This window comes from Artemia sp. Qi Xiang Cuo, chromosome 2 (assembly GCF_049724085.1).
Source record: "Artemia sp. Qi Xiang Cuo chromosome 2, ASM4972408v1, whole genome shotgun sequence".
Taxonomy (NCBI): Eukaryota; Metazoa; Arthropoda; class Branchiopoda; order Anostraca; family Artemiidae; genus Artemia; species Artemia sp. Qi Xiang Cuo.
In genome coordinates, this window is record NC_142795.1 from 23,278,539 (window position 1) to 23,299,338 (window position 20,800).

A 20,800-nucleotide genomic window follows, 5' to 3' on the forward strand; every position below is an offset into this window, starting at 1 on the left:
TTAAATGAGATATGGATCCATTTCGTGTCTAACCGTGTATACAATAGTAAAATCGTTTTAAACTTTAAAATAGCAAAAATCAATCAAGATCGAATAATATATTGACAAATTTTTTTTTACTGTCAATAAGAGACTAATCAAGGAAGAAAAAAGCTCAAGGTTTTACCCTCTAGCACTTCCAATTTGAAATAACAATAATTATTTTACTTTGAACTATTAACTGTATTTATAATTATCATTGATAATTATATGTAATTGTATTATGTATTATATGTATTGCAGCGGCACTATTAACTATAATTTGAGCGGCACTTGATTCGAACCAAAGAAGACCACAGAAGACGAAACTAGTACTATTGTAGAACAGAAATGAAAATAATATTGAATAAATACAAAGTACTATTGTCCCTTTAATAGATAGCATATATATTCTACCATAACCAAGGCCGCATACAAGATTTCTGTTTCGAGGGCGGGGTGGGGGGTACGAACAACTCTACAAAACAAACAAAAAAAATTATAAGGTTTTTTGTTACTTGACGAGTTGGAAAAAATGTCCGGGGGAAAGTTAAACCAGTAGCTTCCACCCCTTGGCTACGGCTTTAATCATAACCCTTGTACTATGACAATTTGATTTTTTTTTTTCACCCATTTGTTCTATGGCAACGGTCTATCAAAACCACATATTTATTTTTTTTATGACTTAATTTGTTTCTTACAGCCTATGTTCCACGAGAAAACGAATAGTTCGACATCTCTGAAGGATTTCCATTATCAGGGTCTCAATAGAAATATTTTTCCCAAAAGAAATAAACTGGAACATGAAAACAGATGGACAAAGAAACATGAAAAAGAAATGAAAAAAAGAAAAAAAAGGGAGGGATTAAGAATGAGAAAGAGAAGGCTTAAAAATGTGCATTTGGTGTATTTCCTTTAGAATTTAATGGCTTTTAAGATTACAGTTAAAACGTAGCTAGAGGACGAAGCCTACCTGACGAACAGCGTTTGTCCTTGTAGATGCAATATCTCATAGGCTCGGGCTTGAAATACTAGTGTTCTTGCTAGTGCAATCTAAAGGACAGACCAACTCATCCGGGTCAAATTCGGATTTTGACTTTCTTCTCTTCAGGGTAAATTGACCTCGCTTAGCAATCTAAAATGATAAAAGAACTAATGAAACCCGCACATAAAAGCAGGAAATTTCTATATGTCTTCCGCACAAAATTGTACAATTTATATGTTGGGAGTGGATTATTAGCACTGGAAGTATAACTTTTTATGCTATAAAATGTGCTCTGTAAAAAACAAAAAAACTTTTGCAAGCAATTGTTTGTGAAACTACCTAAAAAGGGAAACTTTAAACCTTAAATGTATAAGTTTAACTCTGAATAAGTTGAACTATGACAAGAAAAAAATTGTAGGTATCTTTTAATAGCACACAACATATCCCACTTATCTTGAAAAAGTTAAAAACTATCTAAAATGAAAGATGAATGTTCGCAGTAAAAACATTTTTACTCATGTTTCCTCGCAATAAGAGAGAGAGGGGGGGGGGTATGAGGAGGGTAGAGTTACCTTTTGCAAAAATGAGCTAAGTTTTGGCTCAGAACGAAAATGAGCAAAGTCCTCTGACTCGGTGTGAAAAAGTTCTTATCGGAGCAAAAATGAAATAAGTCCTGAACTAAAATAAATGGGAGCTTAATCCAAGCTGCAGACAGACTCGATGCAAAAGAACACAAGTCCTGTCTAGTTTCAAATTGAGCTAAGACCAAGCTGTAAAATTTCGATGACGCGGTGCCAAAATAATATAAGTCCTGACTCAATACAAAAGACTTCTACACTAAAGCTGCGTAATCTCGATGCGGTATTTTAACTTTCACCATAGCTGGTATTTATGGATATTTAAGCTTGTTTATTATAAATATAAGTCTACACTACAACATTGAAATACAAAACCAAAACACGGTTAGTATGTTTTCAAAAATAGGGTTCGATTTTCAGCCAAATTCGTATTCGAGGATTTCTGAACCTGTTTATTGCACTTTAGAGGCGAATATTTGTAGTATACAATTCAAAAATCAAAGCACGGGAAGCAGCCCGCTAATTTCAAAAAGAGTGATTGATTTCCACCTAAGGTGATATTTGAAGATTTACGACCTTGTTGATTCTGAGGTTATTGTCGCAATATGCAAGTCAAGAATATAAACATACTAGACATTCGATATTGGCCAAAGTTGGGAACTAAATGAGAACACTAAATGAGGCTGTCATTGCAATTTGGGGATAATTGAAAACAACTTAAAAACACAGAATCAAGATTGCGCAGCCGCAGTCGTTCTACAGGCTAGTTAGAAATATGAAAATTAGAAAACCCTTCTGTCGTGTGAAAGTCACGTTTTTCTAGCAAAAGGCGAGAACAACCTGGTAGAGTTTGTCTAAGCATTGATAATAGCGAATGAAATCCAATTTTTCCCCGCATTTATTGATACGGCTTCCCCAAATAGCTGGTCTTCAGTTAAATACCGCAGAATAACGGTTGTTAAAACTGTATATACGTTCCAAATAGTAACCCTTCATTACGCGTCAACTGTGCATCCGCTTGGGGATGAACTCCCACCATGTGGCAATAAGACCTCTTGGACCGAAAATTCACATAGCTTTTTGATAGTTTTAAATTGATCAACTATCTCACAATACTCATCCAATAGTATTTTAACACGGCTCATGCCAAATCTCGTGTTTAGCAGCATAAAATGGCAGAAATCGATACTTTGCTCCGGTAGGATTTGAAAATGTAGCCTAAATATATATATATATATATATATATATATATATATATATATATATATATATATATATATATATATATATATATATATATATATATATATATATATATATATATATATATATATATATATATATATATATCTTGTCAATAATTCTAAATCGACTGACAATCTCAAATTTTCACTCGACAGCCCTTTGGCTCTGCTTGGGCCAAAATTCTGGTTTGCGGCACATAATAGCAGAAATCGGAACCCTTTGTCGAAGGATCTCTTTTATTACTTAAAAAGGACACACAAATTTTAGTTTCCGTTTGAATAATCTCTCTAGTGGTATTTTACGACCACTAGTTCGATATGACCCCCCCCCCCTGGAAGAGAAACAAACAAAGAAATAAACAAGCAAACGCGTACCGGATGGTGATCCTCTCATTTTCTTTTCCATCGTGATATTGGTTACAATGTTTTCTTTTTGATTTTCGTTATTGATCTTTTGTAGCCTAATGGTTATTTCACATATACACATATGACATTGTTATTTGCAAATAGGCAAGGAGATTCTTGGACATGTTGAATATGATGCCGCTACTTTCAGAAAGATTGCATCCCTCTTAGAGGGTGATTCCTTTCCTTTTGCTTAATTCATCCAATTTTTCTCAGACCCTTATTTTTTGGGGGGAGGGGGCGGGTTGTAATTTTAGACTTTCGTTACCAAAAACTGTTTTACGGTATATAGAAAATCAGTGGGTAGAACGAAACGTTTGACTCAAATTACTCGTATTTATTTACTTTTCAGTTAAAGTTTTATGGTTTAAACTGTGACAAGTGATTATCATTCCATAAAATGCAAATGCAATCGGATTTCTGAAAAAAAAAAGATTATTGATGATCAATGTGGCAATGAACAAAGTTTTCCTTCTTTAGGATTATAACAGGACTAGGAATAGCATTATATTTCTGGAGTAGATTCATGTTTGCAGCAGCAGCTGCAACCCACTAAAGAGCAAACCACAGCCCATAGTAATCAAAAGTTGAAAAACGTGTAAAAAAAAACAAAAAACTGTCTGGTGAGAAAAAATTGCCATTTGACACTGAATCAGGAATGGTAACTATTGTCTCGGTTAATCCTGGAAGTAGGCCCTACAAGTTTATTGCGAATAGAAATTTATGGTGATTTCGAAAAGAGCCTGAAACCGCTTGAAAATGGCGTCAAATCGAAATAAAAGTGCACCATTGGAATCAGCATGGTCCAAAACCTTTGGTAGAATAATTACAGTCCCCCACCTTGAACACCAAGTAAAAAGACTTTTTTGCATGGGTAGCACTGATCTGTCTCTCTTTTTTTCTTTCTTCTTTTTTTTTCTAGAAGGGCTAGGGGGTAACCAGAGCATCACACAGAGGTGTGTAATAGCTCATGCGAAAGGGAATTAAATTTGTAAGTGCCCTTTTTAAGTGACCAAAAAGATTGGAGGGCAAATAGCCCCCCTCCCTACAGGCCCCCTCCCCCACAACTAGTTCTATAAAAAATTTGAGATATCCATTTTGTTTCAAATAGTTCAAAGGTGCAATATATATGGTTTTGATGATGATATGACCCTCCATAGTCCCTGGGGAAGGGCTGTATGGGGTATCGGGCATATCGATATCGCGTGTATCGGTATCGTGTGTATTGGTATCGGGAATATCGGTATCCGCTGTTGTTTTTTTGTTCAGTCATTTTCTAGGCTCATGTTTATAAAGCATGTCCCGGCAAGGTATTTAATCTAAGCATTGCATAGATTAAATGCATAACCACAACAAACCTATTTAACCTAATGAAAAAAAACATGATGAAAATAGTGAAAACTACAACTTGGAAATATGCTCCCAGAGCAAATATCCTTGGACAGCTTTCTTGTCTGCAAAATGAACACGCAGAAATATATGTACAAAAATTATCTTTTAACTTTACAATCGCTTTTTTTAAATACATTTTTTGTGAGTTTCTGTAGGTAGAAAATTTCTTAAGATGCTACCCTTATCTTAACAGTACTAATGGTTAAAATATATTGTTATCTGAATTCAATTTTGTCTAATTAACAACGAAAATCCTTATGTAGGAACAACTTTTTTTTTGCGATGAACGTCATTTTTGTAACGAGGCCCAAAAACCGTTTCAAAAAAATTTCTTCCTAGGATTTGCCATAAATTTGCTGCTTACGCTGAATAACCAAGTAAGCAAATATATCGAAGAAAAGAAGACGCCTGTAAGGGTATTTCAGTCCTTTACGTACACGTAAAGGAATCAAAAGCTTCCCCCAAAAAGAGAATTTCTAAAATGGTGCACTTTTCAACTGGACTCAGAAATACTACACTTTAATAGCATGAATCGTGCTTCAAAACTCAGGTTTGCTACAGGATTAATTAAAAAATAGGACGGTAGCCCAATAAGTTTTATCAAACAGTTCATAGTGTTAAACTGTAATTAAGGAGCGACTCAGCTCAATTGTAACCGAAACTCAAAAATGGAATTTTGATAACAATTGATAAGAATTGGGTTTTTATGCAGATTGCAAATATATAAATTTTATTACGTTTAATATCTACCCACCAAAGGCTCCAAGCCTCAAAAGAAAAAGGGATTTTGAAAACAGGGAGCCTGATGTTCGAAAAAGGGAGAAACACCCCCCAAAAAGTCAATAAATCTTAATATAAATCAGACCTTTGGATTCAGCGTATCAGAAAATGTTATTGTGGGGGTTATGATCTCCTATCTGCACAAAGAATTTATGTTTTTGCCAGAAGACTGATCACGGATGAGTTTCTATTTGTAGTTTTTTGTTCTAGTTTCCTTTTTAAGAGACCGTAAAGATTGGAGGGCAGCTAAACCTCCTCCCAAGACCTAATTTGTCTCTTATTTTGTTTTCGAATGTTATGATTTAAGATCAATTTGACAAGCAAAAAAAATCATCTCCTTGAACTACCTACAAACGTATAATACCGAAGTAGATTTAATGTTAAGACCTTCAAACGACGAAGCGACGATTTTACTTAGGGGGCATTCAGATCCAAGAGAGAAGACATTCTGATTGTGATGGGAAGTATTCAGTTTAATTTATTAATATTGATAACTTGTGTCTTATGTTTCCCAAAATGTTTAAGACAGTACATTTTTATAAATAAAAAAAAGTTTGCTAAAATTCTACGGTACTGTCCGATTAGCTGTAAACCATGCAGGAAGTGAAGTTCGGTTAATGCTAATGAAATAAAACAAAATAGAATAAAATGCAATAGTTTAGAAACAAAATTAGGTTATATATTTGCACATTAGGGGGTGGGGGTAAAGCATAGCATATATTAAATACGTAACCTAACCTAGGTACCTTTTCCCCCCCTAAACCCCAAAAAACTAAAGTTCAATTTTTGTAAACGCAGTTAGAAACCACTGTTGGCAATCCAGTTCTCCGTTGAGAGAACCTGTTTGACTAGTTTTTTTTATCATCCATCTTGCGCGGCTCACAGCTAATAGAACAGTACCAATTCTACTTTAGCTACTTTTGGCTATCTTGGAAAGGGGTTAGGTTAGGAAAATGAAACTTTCAAGGATGGGTCTACAGGCTAAGTATGGGTACTTATGTACTATCTGGAACACACGCGAAAAATGAAGTTTGGTTGATGCTAATGAAGTAAAACAAAATAGGATAAAAATATAATAGTATAAATTTCGGCTTTATATTTGCACATTAGGGGGGGGAGGGGTGATGGGGGGTAAAACATGGCATATATTGAATACCTAATCTAACCAAACCTAGGTACCTTTTCCCCTAACAACCCATAAACCCATAAAACAATAGTTTAAATATTGTAAACCCAATAACAAACCACGCTTTACAATCCATTTCTCTACTGAAAGAAACCCGTTTCGAAAGAAACCTGCATCTTCCCTATATAATATAGCGCATGTGTTCCAGATAGTAAATAAGTATCAAAGTATGTCCCGGGAAGGTATTTTGAAGTACCTACCTCCACTCCTTCTCTCTCTAGAGGGTCCTTAAATTCGCCTACATGACAGGTCTATACTTATTGAAATTTTGACAAAACAACATTTGACCTTAATTTTCAGTTATCAGTTTCTTTTTCTCAAGTTTAGTTCCAAAAACGCAATTCCTGTTATTTGAGTAGAATTTTAAGCCATATCAATGTTTTTTTTTCTTAAAAATTTAGGAAATATATTTACATATGTTAAAACCTTATAAATTGGGATTGAGCAAAGTTGTGAAGCTGAAAACAATTTTGTTGTGCTTCATCTAAGCAGAAGATCTATTTTACAAGGTTTCAATTTTAAGCAAACAGATTTGATGAGGCGGCGAACAAGATATTTGATGAGATCTGATGAGTAAGTCAAAGGTCTTCAGAAAAGACAGGATTCGAGGCATTATTATTGCAACCGTTCACCTCTGGAGGTAGAAAAAAGGGGGGAAGTCTTTCTTTTATTTGTGCCTCGATTTGATTTCATCTTCACTTCAGGTCCGAGTGTCACTTTTTTCCTGATTGGAAGATATTTCTTACTCAAGTGTCTTCTGTCAGCCTGCTACAACGCCATTGATTTACTGATTTCCACCGTGAAAAAATGCAGCCGTTAAGAGGTGTCATATTATCTGGGAGAAATTTCTTGTTGTAATTTTTGTTCTTGTAAAGTAAATGAGATAATTTTTTTGTATTTATTGATGCTTCAGAAAGAAGAAAGGGAAACTGAATCCTGATGACTCGATATTAGACTGTAGACCTAGGAAATTGAACAACGCTGGTGATGGAAATCCACTAAGAGAACGGGAAATGCAGCAAACAAGCTGGAAATCCAATAAGGATCTTAAAATCGAACATGTTGTTTTGTCAACAAACAAAAAATTCAATCTGGGTATGGGAATTCAATATTTTTGTTTCTCAACAAATTGGAAATTCAGTAATGACCATGGAATTCCAAAATGGTCTCCAATATTCAATTTCAGCTTTTGAAATTAAAATTTTGTTGTTGATAAGCATTACAAACCATTTTTGTTGAATATCAAACGATTTTTTTTTACAGTGTGGGGCTATTGGGCTAGCAGAACTTTAAAGCGATGTTTAATGGCACTCATTTTTAAGGCATATCCCGGGAAGGCAGATTTTAAACCTATTGCTTATATCTACGTGCTTTTTATCAATTTTACCATCCAAACGTGCCATATAGCGCTAAAAACGGCACTTTAGGTACCACTTCTTAAGTGGAAGAGTTTGGAAGCACAAAACTGTAACATTGAAATAATTATGGTCCAAAGCCCTTAACTAGAGGCTTATAAGATCCCCCCACATATACTCCCCCTCCATACCCTCTTAGTAAGTTTCATAAATCAACTAGACATATTAAAAGTAAAAGATTATTGCGAAAACAAATTGACTAAAACCAATAACTTTTCAGTTAAACATCTACCAAAACTTAAGCTTGATTGATCAACAATTTTGAATTGAACCTTCAAACTTCACTAAGTGATGAAGCCTGTGTGCTAGGTCTAACGGCGGTAATTGAGGGGGAGGGACGTCCTTGCCCCCTTAGTTTTTGCTCTTCCCTAGGTTTTGAAATCACCTTGTTTTTGGTCATTTCATTGGAAAAGGCACTTGTTTCATTTAAAAAAGTTGGGGAAACAACCGAAAGTGCATTTTGTGAGAATGTGCTATCAAGTCAAATTATAAAGAGCGATTAAGTATAAATGTAAGCTTTTAAATGAGCCCTTAAACAGCTTTCTTATGTTGCAATAGGCTTTTAGTGTCCTATAGTAAGAAGGGAGTTCATATGTCCCTGTCTTCTTCACGACGGGTTTAAACGAAGGCAGGCAATAAAAAATACCCTTTTGCGGATCGAAAATCACATGCTCACGATAAACATACATTGTTTTGCGAAGTAGGGATAATATACTTCATACTGTAGACTGAAAATTTTCTTAGCTATAAAGGTTGTGCGCTGAATTTGTTACAACTGTCTTATCTCTCCTAGACCGGTGATAAATAGATATTGTACAAAAAATAAATTTTCAGCTGAAACTAAAAAGTGACATTAAAACTGAAAATGAACATACATTATTCCGTATAAATAAAAAAGATCATGACAGCGTTGTTTCTGCATTAAATTTTAATCAAAAACAAACAAAGATTAATTTAAAAAAATGAAGTTTTTCCGAGGGAAGTAAAGAGCGAAGTTGAAACTTAAAACGGACAAAAGATATTAATTCGCAGCCTATCTATATATATTAATATAACTAGTACAAATAAACCAACTAATTATGTTTCCCTGTGCTTTTATGATTATACAAAACTAACGCTTTACTGAAAACACAAAATAATATAGGAGTTTTGGTACAGTAAAATCAAACCAATTAACGACACATTTTATAGAATCAAAATATTATTAATCCCTTTTAAAATTAACCCCTTTTAAGATAAAGTAACAATCCATTTTCGAATTTACTTCTTTTTTTTACGTTTAATATGGTATCACTTCTGCACAATGGCTCAGTTCAATGACTGGCTCTTCTTTTGGTTCTTAAAAAGACATGTCATGATTAGTTTGTACAGATTAAGTTCAGATTAAGGCCATCTTGATAGTATTAGGACTATAGACTAGCTTTAGAATTTGTATCTTAACCGGGAATTCTCTGTTGTATAGAGATAAATAATCGGATTTCCAGAGTTAATAATATGCCCTATTTGATCTTTATTTCAAGTAGTGGAAAGCATATTTCTTACAATTTAAGACTGTATATTACCCACTGTTGGTATTATAGCTGATGAGAGCAAAATGCTGCTTGATAAATCAATCCAATATTTCTGTATGCTGTTCAGTTACTTCGCGGTTATTAAAAATATTTAGTTTTACGCTTATGTTTTTAAGATGATTTTAATTGTATACTGAAAGTTACTAATGTCACAACTGGTGTAAGACTATGAAAAGCGCTAAGTTTTGTATAATCATAAAAGCACAGGGAAACATAATTAGTTGGTTTATTTATACTAGTTACATTAATATATATTAAATAGGCTGTGAAGTAATAATTTTTGTCCGTTTTAAGTTTCAACTTCGCTCTTTGCTTCCCTCGGAAAAACGTTTTTTTTTTTTAATTAATTGACACCAAATATCCATCAGTTCTCAGTCCTGTTACTAAGACAGCACTATGCAAAAGTATGAATCATTCGAGTTTTTGTCAGGCAAGGGCGGGCAAGGACAAAACTGTGAAGTCCAGCAAAGGATAGGTGGAGAAATATACCAAAAAGAACACACACCATGACAACTCTGTAACTTGATTTATTTATTTATTTTTTTAGAAAAACCCCTTTCTCCAATTTTATCCTAAAATTTGATTGTATATATCACATAATCGTGACACATCCCTGATGATATAAAAAAGATACTTTTTAAAATCTTGGGGCGAGGAGGGAGTATCTTCAAACTTTGTCAATTTTTAATAAAGATACAAGAAATAGTATTTTTTCAACATAGAGAAGACGTTTATACTTTGTTCAATTTTTTAATGATGATACAAGAAATATAGCATTCAAAATCTAGGAAGGGGGGGGGTATTTTCTTTAAACAAAATGAAGATACAAAAAAGAACAGATACTTGTTAAGAATAAGGTAAGTACGCAAACAGTGAAGTTTCGTTAAAGTTAATGAAACAAAATAGGATGAAAATATAATAATTTATGAACAAAATTGGGCTATATATTTGCACATTAGGAGGGGGGGGGAGCGGGGTAAAGCATAGTATATATTAAATATATAACGTAACGTAAAGTACCCAAACCTAACTCAACCTAGGTCCCTTTTATTCCCCTAAACCCTAAAAAACTAAAGTTTAAATATAGTTCCCGGAGTGAGAAACCCTTTGTTTATATAGCATCTAGGCATTATCCGGTAAAATGCCCATCTGTTCTCGCAATACAATTTTCTTGTACTTACCCCTTTCTTAACAAGTACCAAAACAAACTTTCAAAATCGAGGAATCTTTCAAAATCAAAATGGTTTAACCAAGGCATAGCCCACTTTCCGCCATTTGGTGTACGTCTCAAAGCGCCAAGTGCGTCGCATAGTTCTGTCATGCGTGGCACAGTGTCTGAAACGATTGGCACAGTTAAGCGATGCTTAACACACTTACACCACGCTTGACATACGCCACCTGGCGCACGTGATTTTTAAAAGTCATCCTCGTTCCTATTATTGCGAAATATCTCGAATTATTGTAATTGATGATCAATGTGGCAATGGCCAAAGTTTTCCTTCTTTAAGATTATATCAGGACTAGGACGTTAAATTTTCGGAGTAGAGTTGACCTCAAATGTCCACAAGCCCCAGTCCTGTTACTGAGACGGCATCATGCCAAGACATTTACGAATTTGAGCATTTGCAGGGCACAGACAAAGCTCTAAAGTCCAACCCAACCCAACTGTTTTAACCGTGACAACTCTGTAACTTGATTTTTTTTTTTTGAAGGATAATTCCTTTATCCAATTTTATCACAAAATTCGATTTCACAATACAGCACTAATGCCATAAAGAAGTGTTTTTTAAAATTTGGGGATGGGGGATCACTTTCAACCTTTTCCTATTTTTAATAAATATACAAAATATGGTGGTACTTCTCCGTTATTCAGAAAATACCAAAAATTTGTATCTGCAAGATGAGACAATAAACCGGTTTGTTGCTGACTGTATACGGAGACAATTAACTTCGGCTTTGTGGAATACTACATTGCAGCTATATTTTGATTAAATACCGTGTTTAGAAGGCATTTTGGTTAATTGAAATTTTGCGTGCAGCCCCACTCTACTTAACCCACCCCCCACCCCTAATGTGCAAATACATAGCCCAAATTATACATATCCTGTCTATCTCCCAAGCGTCTCAGTTGTTTCATACCGTGTACCTGCAAATTGAATCGACTTGGGTGTTTTCTGAATAATTAACAAGTACCAAAATGGCATTTTTCAAAATAGAGAGAGGCATTTAAGACCTAGTTCAATTTTTTTTATGAAAATACAAAAAATATATTTTCAAAATCTAGGAGAGGCGGAGGTCCAAACAAAGCTTGGGATAAAGTTCAGGGAATTGAAATAGGACTTAGATTTTGCCGAAAAATAGCCCACTTTCTGCCACTTGGTGTAGGCTACATCTCAAATGGGCAACACGTTCTGTACAGTTTTGTCACGCATGGCCCAGTCCGTGAGACGGTCGGCACAGTTATGCCATCTTTGGCACACTTTCACCACGCTTGGCACGCGCCACCTGGCGTACGTGAGTTCTAAAAGTCGGTGCCTCCTCGGATTTACCTAATAATAGATTACTCACACTGAAACTAACTTTAAGAGCTGAAGTGTTATCTTCCACGTGCCTATTATGGTGAAATATCTCAAATTATTATAATTGGCCTGTTTCCAGTTTAAGCCGGATGAGACAAGTAAACTAAATAGCCTCACAAATGTTTGGCACTGCATTTAAGGAAGTTCCATAACACAAAGAAATTCTAAAATTAGACTTGAGTTACTTCACTAAAAATCTTGACGAGCAGAACACGTTGGCAGACAGTCAACAGTCTTTTATAATTACAATGATTAGACAAGTAGCCAAAGATTCTTAACAACAAGACAATTGGAACTAAAAAAAAAATATTATATAGCACCGTATTAATAAAATATATGGTATTTGTATGATATACTCCCTACCTAATATTCTTCTAATATGTTTCTCTGACACTCAATCCTAATGAAATACACCAAAGTAAGATACAAATATATTACTTTAGAAACAAATTTGGGCTATATATTTGCACATTAGGGGGGGGGGCTGGTAAAATATAGCGGGTCTGCATGCCTTATGTGTTAGGTACAATTATGCTGCATATTATGTAGTAGGATTTGTTTTCTAACTTCACACTGTCCAAATACTTTACCACCCCCCTTAATGTTCGAATACATAGCCCATATTACATATTTTCCATCTATTCTGTCACTTCTCTTTGTCTTGTCTCACGCCCAATATCTACACACACACACACACTATATATATATATATATATATATATATATATATATATATATATATATATATAGAGCCAGGAGCCCGGCGGCTTCGCCGCCGGGTCTCGGCACTCGGCAGGCGGCTTCGCCGCCGGGTCTCGGCACTCGGCAGGCTTCTATATATAGATTCTCACTGTCGCTTGTCTTCTAAGCGCAGACAATTTGATCCTTTTCTTGATGTCATGACGTCTAAATGGACCTTATATTAAAAGTAGTGCCTTTGTAAAATTAAATTTTTTTTATTGCACCTTTAACTTTTGCCTCAGCTTGTTTGTTGTCATTATGAACGATTTATCCAGTCGATGTTTTTGATTTTCAAAGGTATGGTAGGCATTGATGACCTTATCCATGTAAAAATCCCAAACCCAATCATCATCGCTGTCATTTTCAATTTTGACACGTTTTCATTCTCGCTGTCCAGGTTGATTTCCGTTGACTCGCTGCTCTTCATTTTAAATTTTTACTCCCTCATTTGTTCGTTGTCGCATGTCTTCTAACCGGCCCTGTCTTTGCTTTTTATTTTTATTTTTGATCCAGTTTCGAATTTTAATTACTTCAAACAATTAGCAATGACCTTTGCTTTAGCTTTCCGTATTGGTGTTGTCACAATTGATGGTCCAGGTTGTCAAATTTCACATCTTATCACGTGACGTCATTTGTTTTTTTAACAAAGGTATGGTAGGCATTGATGATCAAAAAAGAAATCTAACAACACTCTAACAATAACAATTTTCGTACATAGTTGTCAGAGCTTCCTTCCACACTTCGTTATATGTTCTACTATCCAATTCACATTAGAGTGGTTTGCAATTTTTCTTAGGAATTAAGGTGATGTGGTACCTTAAAGAATTGCGGTATCTCGTTTGTGATGAAGTTTCTTAGTTTCTATGGCCAAACTATATGGAATTGATTGGGTGGTCTTGCCATAACTTGTAGAGCTTGGATATGAGATGCGAAGAAACGACAGAAAACTAAAGCCGACACCTACTTTGCAGGTTATCTCAGAACCCTGTTAACTTCTCCCGTTTTGTGCCAGATAGGGAAAATTCGGATTAAATGAAACTTGCATCATTAAGAAGAGTGAATTTTGTTTTTCGATTAAATTAAACAGAATTTTATTCTTATAGTTCAGGAAAGAGCAGTCTCTAAAAATGTTCTAGCATACTCGCTAGGAGAACGTTACAAATCAGTTCAAAGGAAATTTCATTTGAGGAATTCGACAGCTTTGGGAATTCTTTGTGGTACTACCTGCTTTGATTGAAAACCTTACCGATATAGAGGATGCATTATTTATGTTGTAAGTATATTAAATAGACAGAGCTTTGCTTAACAATTAGAAAAGATTACGTTTTTTTTTACCTTAAAATAGCCTCTCGTTAGCTTTTCGAATTGTTGACACTTTCAAGATCCCCAATCAATTTTTACCAAAATTTAAAGCAAATATCATACAAGTAATTTGGTAGCTTTGGAAGTTCCCTGTGGTTCTGGGAAACTTGTAATAAGGCCCTTTGTCTTTGAGACGGTCAGCCGACGCTGAAGGTCACAAAATGATTTTCAAGGTATAGAATGACCTTAAGTATATATAAAAAGAAAACATCGAGCTTATCTTTTCCTTTTTATGGTTTCAGCAACATTCCTATCAAATAAATTACACTCATCATATAAAGGCAAAGGCCAAATTAAAGTCTGTGACTACGTCGATTAGTATCAAGTTAATATTTAAAAGGTTTCACAACAGTCTTATCAACACTTTTGTTCTCGTCGAAAGTCCACTAATTCTTTTTTCGTCATATAAACAATAATAACGTAAGGCTTAAGCTCGATAATAAAGCTTAATAAAATAATATATATATAAAAATAACATATAAATAAAAATAATAAATTGTAGTTTTATTTGTTTTATAAGTTATTTTATATCATTAAAACATTATGATTCTATTTATATAGTTACGTTAATTATTATATTATTTTATAATGAATTAAAAATAATAAATAGAAAATAATAAAGCTTAACATTAAGCTTTACTCACTCACTGAATAGTTCAAATTATTGGACTAAAATGGTATCAATGAAAACACAAAACTTAATATGAAGTTGATTTGCCAAGTAAGGGATCAGCCTTTTTTTTCCACGGCGTACTTTTTTCGGCCACATTTTTGTGTGGTAGAGGGGGGACGCTCTGGACCAATCTTCAAAGAGAGAGTTCCCTTCCCAATGGGTTACGCAGGAAGGGTTCACTAGTTCACAATTGATTATTGACCACAGGGGTTAAGGAATTAATTCTCGTAAAATTGTAAGCACACCTATTAGAATTCACCAAAATTATTTCCAAGATATTTCCGCATAAGAGCACAACTTTCTAGAGCACCCCCAAAGAAAAACATTCTGAAACCCCACGCAGTTTGATTACACGTATCGATTTGGTAATTTCGATTTCTTTTTTAATGACCCATACAAATACAGAGAGGAATAAAATATTTTGATTGCGTTGTTTATAATTACTGTTTTTCCTAACAAATATTATTCTTTTAAAAGCTTAATAATTCTGGCATAATACCAAAATATAATAATAAAAAAGCAATTAATCACAACGAGGGCGCCGGCAGAAAATTTTTTAGGGGGGGGATGGCAAAATAGCAGTGGTGATTGAATGAATATACATTTCAGGATATTTTCCCGAAGGAATAAGTTTATTTTTAAATAATCTTAGGAATACACTACCAAATAAAAAGAGCAATTAAATTGCATGCAAAATGAAACAAAATACAGTAAATTTAACGACAACAATTCCTGGCAAAGGGATCAATTTATTCAATCAATAATATATTTAATTATTATGCATTTAATCTTAAAAGAAAATCAAACTCAAACTAAAATTACAGAAAGATTTTTTGCTTTGGTAGATTAAAACAGAAGTAGACTGGTGCTAATGCAATTTCCTACGCCTTGGAATAGTTTACAGAAGGAGTAGAGATACTCAAAATCATCCTGCCTGCATAGATACCACGTTTTGATTTTGTAACGGCCATGCAAAATGTACCTCTTTTATAACTGGACAATTTTCCTCCTCGAACTTAAATCCCTTATATATTGAGACATTAAAACAAAAAAATAGAATAGCAAAAGAAAAACAAAATTTAAACTTAACTATCCAGCTGTCAAATTGACCCTCTTTCTTTTTGTGTCCTATTCAACTAAATAAAATGAACGGGTTCAAAAAAAAAATTGTCACAAGAGAATCTTATCGAATAGTTTGTGATAAAAAACAGGAAGTAAAAAGTGACTTGGGCCAATATTCACAAAAACTAAAAACGAAATTCTCATGACAATTGCTACATGAGCAGTATGGGCTTTTTATGCTGATACTAAATATATAAAATTCTTTCAGTTTATTGTTACCCATCCAAACCCAAAAATCTGAGAAAATTTGCCTGATTTAAAAAAAAAGGGAAACACCCCCCAAAAAAGACAGGTGTCTGACAAAAAAGACAGGTGTTGTTTACGTGGGGATAGGGTAGATTCATAAAAAGTAAAATTTTCATGAACAAACTGCTTACTCTTCGTGAGGCTTCAGATAAATGTTGAAAGAGGTAGGGGAGAGTAGGAGTTAATTAAAATGTTTCTCTATACAGCTAAAATGTTAAATTCCTATCTCACCAGCACAGAGGTGGAAAAGGCAACGCAGGCCATCATTAGCCCCGTGAGGAAATATCTTTGGGGTGGCAAATACTGCAATGAACTTAGTTTTCAGATAATGATAAATGTTGAAAGAGGTAGGGGAGAGTAGGAGTTAATTAAAATGTTTCTCTATACAGCTAAAATGTTAAATTCCTATCTCTACCAGCACAGAGGTGGAAAAGGCAAGGCAGGCCATCATTAAACCCGCGAGGAAATATCTTTGGGGTGGCAAATACTGCAAGGAACTTAGTTTTCAGCAATTTTAAATGGTAATTATTTTCTTTTTCAATTTATATGAAGTACTTTAACATATTTAAAAAAATGTATGTAATGTACTTATCCATAAGAAAATCCTAGTGTAGATGATGTGATGGCGTCAGTTATGTAGAAGATGAAAAGTCTCACAAAATTTCCATCCATACAAACAATAACACTCTTTTCCATCCGACCAAAATTCTTTAGTAGTAATATAAACAATTACTTTTTACCAAAATTGCTAGTCATCGCCAATTTTTTAAGTATATTCAAATTTTATCCAAAATTAAAATTGCATATTTAAACGTAGGACGGTAATAAAAATTTTAGAAGCAATTAACCAGGGATTTAAGGGAGCGGTACCTCGAATTATATCTTGGTTAGGCCTGGGTATGATTTGGAAAACAATCAGAAATTAAATAAAAGGAGCTCTTCAACTGAAAGCAAGGAACAGATTTGAAACCTATTTGAACAGATTATTCTTTATATCAAGGGGGCTGTCTCCTCCTTAGCTCCCTACTCTTTACTGTCAAGTTTGGCTTTTGTCCAAATTTTTAAGAAAATTTCCAATTGGAAAAAAAAATTCAAAGCACTAAAAAACCTTTGTTAATGAGCAAGGTGCTGAGAAAGGGGCAGTCCCCCTTACATAAAAAGTAATTTCAATTTGTTTTAAGTTTTAAACTTACTCCTTACTTTAGTTGAACAACCCTTTCTATTTGTTTTTAATTCTATTTCATGTAACTGTAAAGTCTTTTGAATACAATAATTTCGGTAACACGATCAATATTTCAATGATCTCTGTTTGGATTTTGGGGGTAATCAAACAGTTCATGGTAACGAACTATATGGAAGGAGCGACACAGCTCAATGGTAACCTAAACTGTAAAAAACAGATTTTGATACCAATAGATATATCAATAGAATTTACTTATTATACTGATTCCAAATATATAAGTTTCATTAAGTTTAGTTTTACCCATCAAATGCTACGAGCCCGAGAAAACTTGTCTGATTTTCGAAAAAAGGGAGAAAGACCCTCTAGAACTCACAGAATTTTAATGAAAGTCACACCGTCGGATTCAGCATATCAAAGAACCCTACTGTAGAGATTTCAAGCTCATATCTGCAAAAATGTGGAATTTTGTTATTTTTGCCAGAAGAAAAATCACGGATGCGTGTTTATTTGTTTACTTTTAATTGTTCTTTTCCCCAGGGGTGATCATATTGACCCAGTCGGCACAAAACATCGGGAGAGGGCTCATTCTCACGAAAATGAAAAGTTCTAGTGCCGTTTTTAAGTGACCCAAAAAATTGGAAGGCAGCTAGGCCCCCGCCCTCGTCACATTTTTCCCAAAATCGTCCGATCAAAATTTTGAGATAACTGTTTGGTTCAGCATAGTTAAAAGGCCCAATAACTATGTTTTTGGAGATAAAAAAAAACCTACAGTCCCTGGGGAAAGTTTTTAAGTTATAAAATTTGCCCATTGTTTACGTATATTATTTGTTATTGGGAAGTAAGCATACATTTTCCGGGTGGGTAGGGGAGGATGAATTATCTGCTGGAAGGATTTTGCACGCGGAGAATTTTCCAAGGAGAGGGAAGTTCCCAGGGGATGAAATTTTCATGGGAAATACTACACTGGGTGAATTTTCTAGAATTCATATACGACATTTCTTTATGTGTTGCTTTCTCTTTACCGATTCAATTTTACACGTGGAGATGTTAAGGGTAATTGTCCAGGTTAAATTTTCACCAGGATTGAATTGTCCAGAAGATGTTTCTGTGGGGAGGGGGATTTTCCCGTGGAGATGGAGCCAGAAATCCTGGCGTTATTTAAAAAAAAAATCAGAAATCAAATGAAAAAAAAAACAAGTTTTTTCAACTAAAAGTAAGGGGCAACATTAAAACTTAAAACGAACAGAAATTATTACGTATATGAGGGGTGGCCCCCCTCAACATCTCGCCCTTTACGCTAAAGTTTAAATTTTGTCCCAATTCTTTAAAAAGGACTCCTAAAACACAAGGGTCGTTTAATTAGAACAATAAGTGGATTTTTTAAAGTAAAAGTATATAAAAATGAAACAAGTAAGACATTACAACAAATACACAAAATAACAGTCTACTTACAAAAACTAAGATATAAACTCTCAGCATTCCGTTCTGACGAGCAATGCCGAAGCGTTGGACGGATATTTTTTAACAATATGGACAGGTTTGAACTTGGTTAGGATTAAATAAGAAAAACAAGTTTTTTTAATTGAAAGTAAGGAGCCACATTAAAAATTAAAACGAACAGAAATGATTCCGTATATGAAAGGAGCTATCCCCTCCTCAACACCTCACTCTTTACACTAAAGTTTTTTTTATTGTTTAAAAAAATTAAGTGTGAGACAGTCAAACTTTAGCGTTAAGAGCGAGGCGTTAACTTATATATTTGAAATCAACATAAAAATCTGATTCTTTTGATGTGTCTATTGGTATCAAAATTCTGATTTTTAGAGTTTCGCTTACTACTGAGCCGGGTCGCTCCTTACTTACAGTTCGTACCACAAACTGTTTGAAACACCAAAATATTTAATGCCTTTACACTACTCAGTGTTTGTAAAAAGTAACACATTATCAAAGTGGTTTGTTCAAAGTAAAACATTAAAACTAAAATTAAGGAAATCAAATAATTTTTTTTTAATTCAATATTTTTAATTTGATTTTGAATACAAAAACAATATATTTGATACCTTTATGCTTCATAACTGTAAAAAATTAAATCATTTTCAAAGTGACAACTAGATAAATACAATCACTCCTGGAAAACAAATAAATAAAAAAACGTATCTGTTCAGGGGGGAAAAATTCCCAGCATTCCGTTCAGGGGAAACATTTCTGATTATAGTGGCTTCATATATCAGCTCATGGGTAGACCTACTCTTGCAATGCAAACAAAAGTTGACGGCATATTTTTACCAAAATTGCCCTTTATTAAGTTGTTTTCCTTGTGTTTTCTATAATTGTACGAACTTTCTTGTGTACAAATAACTGCACTAATTAATAATAAACAAATACATATTTAGGATCACCATGAAAAACTGATTCTTTGACTAGCATAATTCTAAGCATAATTACTAATAACAGTATTGGGCACTACTCGCAGGGTAGGTATTCTCTAAGGAATTATCATGCAAATAAGCAATGTCCTTTCCTTAGGTATAGACGGGTACGAGTTTACAAGAGGAGGGAGTCAACCTCATCGCGATTGACCTAAAGAAAGCATTTGATTTGATCTGCCGTAAAACCCTTATCCGCAAGCTATTGAAAAATTTTAATATTGACACATATTTGGTAAGAATAGTTGCAAATTTTATTTGAGGTAGAAGTAAAAAAATAAGTATAATCAGCCTATTCTGATCTCCAGCCAATTTACTGTGAAGTTCCTCAGGGAACAATTTTAGGTCCTGTACTTTTTTTTGGTTATGGTAAATGAGTTGGTAAATAATTAGTCGGATCGCTTTAAGTTCGTTGATGATCTATCCGTGCTGGAGCTAGGTGAAAAGTTTCAAGTGGGGCAAACAGAATAATGGCGAGTTTATCACACCAAGCTGAGGTGGGCAAAATGATCGTCAACCGTGAAAAATCGGTCGTATTAACTTTTTCTTTTCTGAGGGACAGTTCATCCCTTGCTTTACAAACTGTTTTAGGCATCATGGATATAAAACTCTTAGGAATATATCTCACACATGACCTGAAGTGGGAAAAACAGACACAGGAGATGATCAAACGGGCAAACTTTCTCAACGGGTATCCTTTAAAACGGGCAAATGGGTATCCTTCCTTTGAAACTCCTTGCTCGTCATGGTGTCCTAACCCCCCACCGATTGCGTATTTTTATTACATTTGTCAAACCGCTGGTAGAATATGCTTGTCCCGTTTGGCATTACGGCCTGACTTTGGACCAGAAGGCCCACTTGGAAAGGATCCAATACCGAGCTGTTCTGGTAGTG

The 20,800-nt window shown here is 34.3% G+C and overlaps 1 protein-coding gene across 1 annotated transcript in view; it reads right to left on the reverse strand.

Moving 5' to 3' along the window:
• Positions 1–995: 995 nt before the first annotated feature.
• Liprin-beta (liprin-beta 1) overlaps positions 996–20,800 on the reverse strand; it is a 622,086-nt gene continuing 602,281 nt past the window's right edge. The window contains exon 9 of the mRNA XM_089105990.1: positions 996–1,153. Coding sequence (XP_088962116.1) covers positions 1,028–1,153 — 126 coding nt within the window. The 3' untranslated portion in view covers positions 996–1,027. The remainder of the gene's footprint in view (positions 1,154–20,800) is intronic.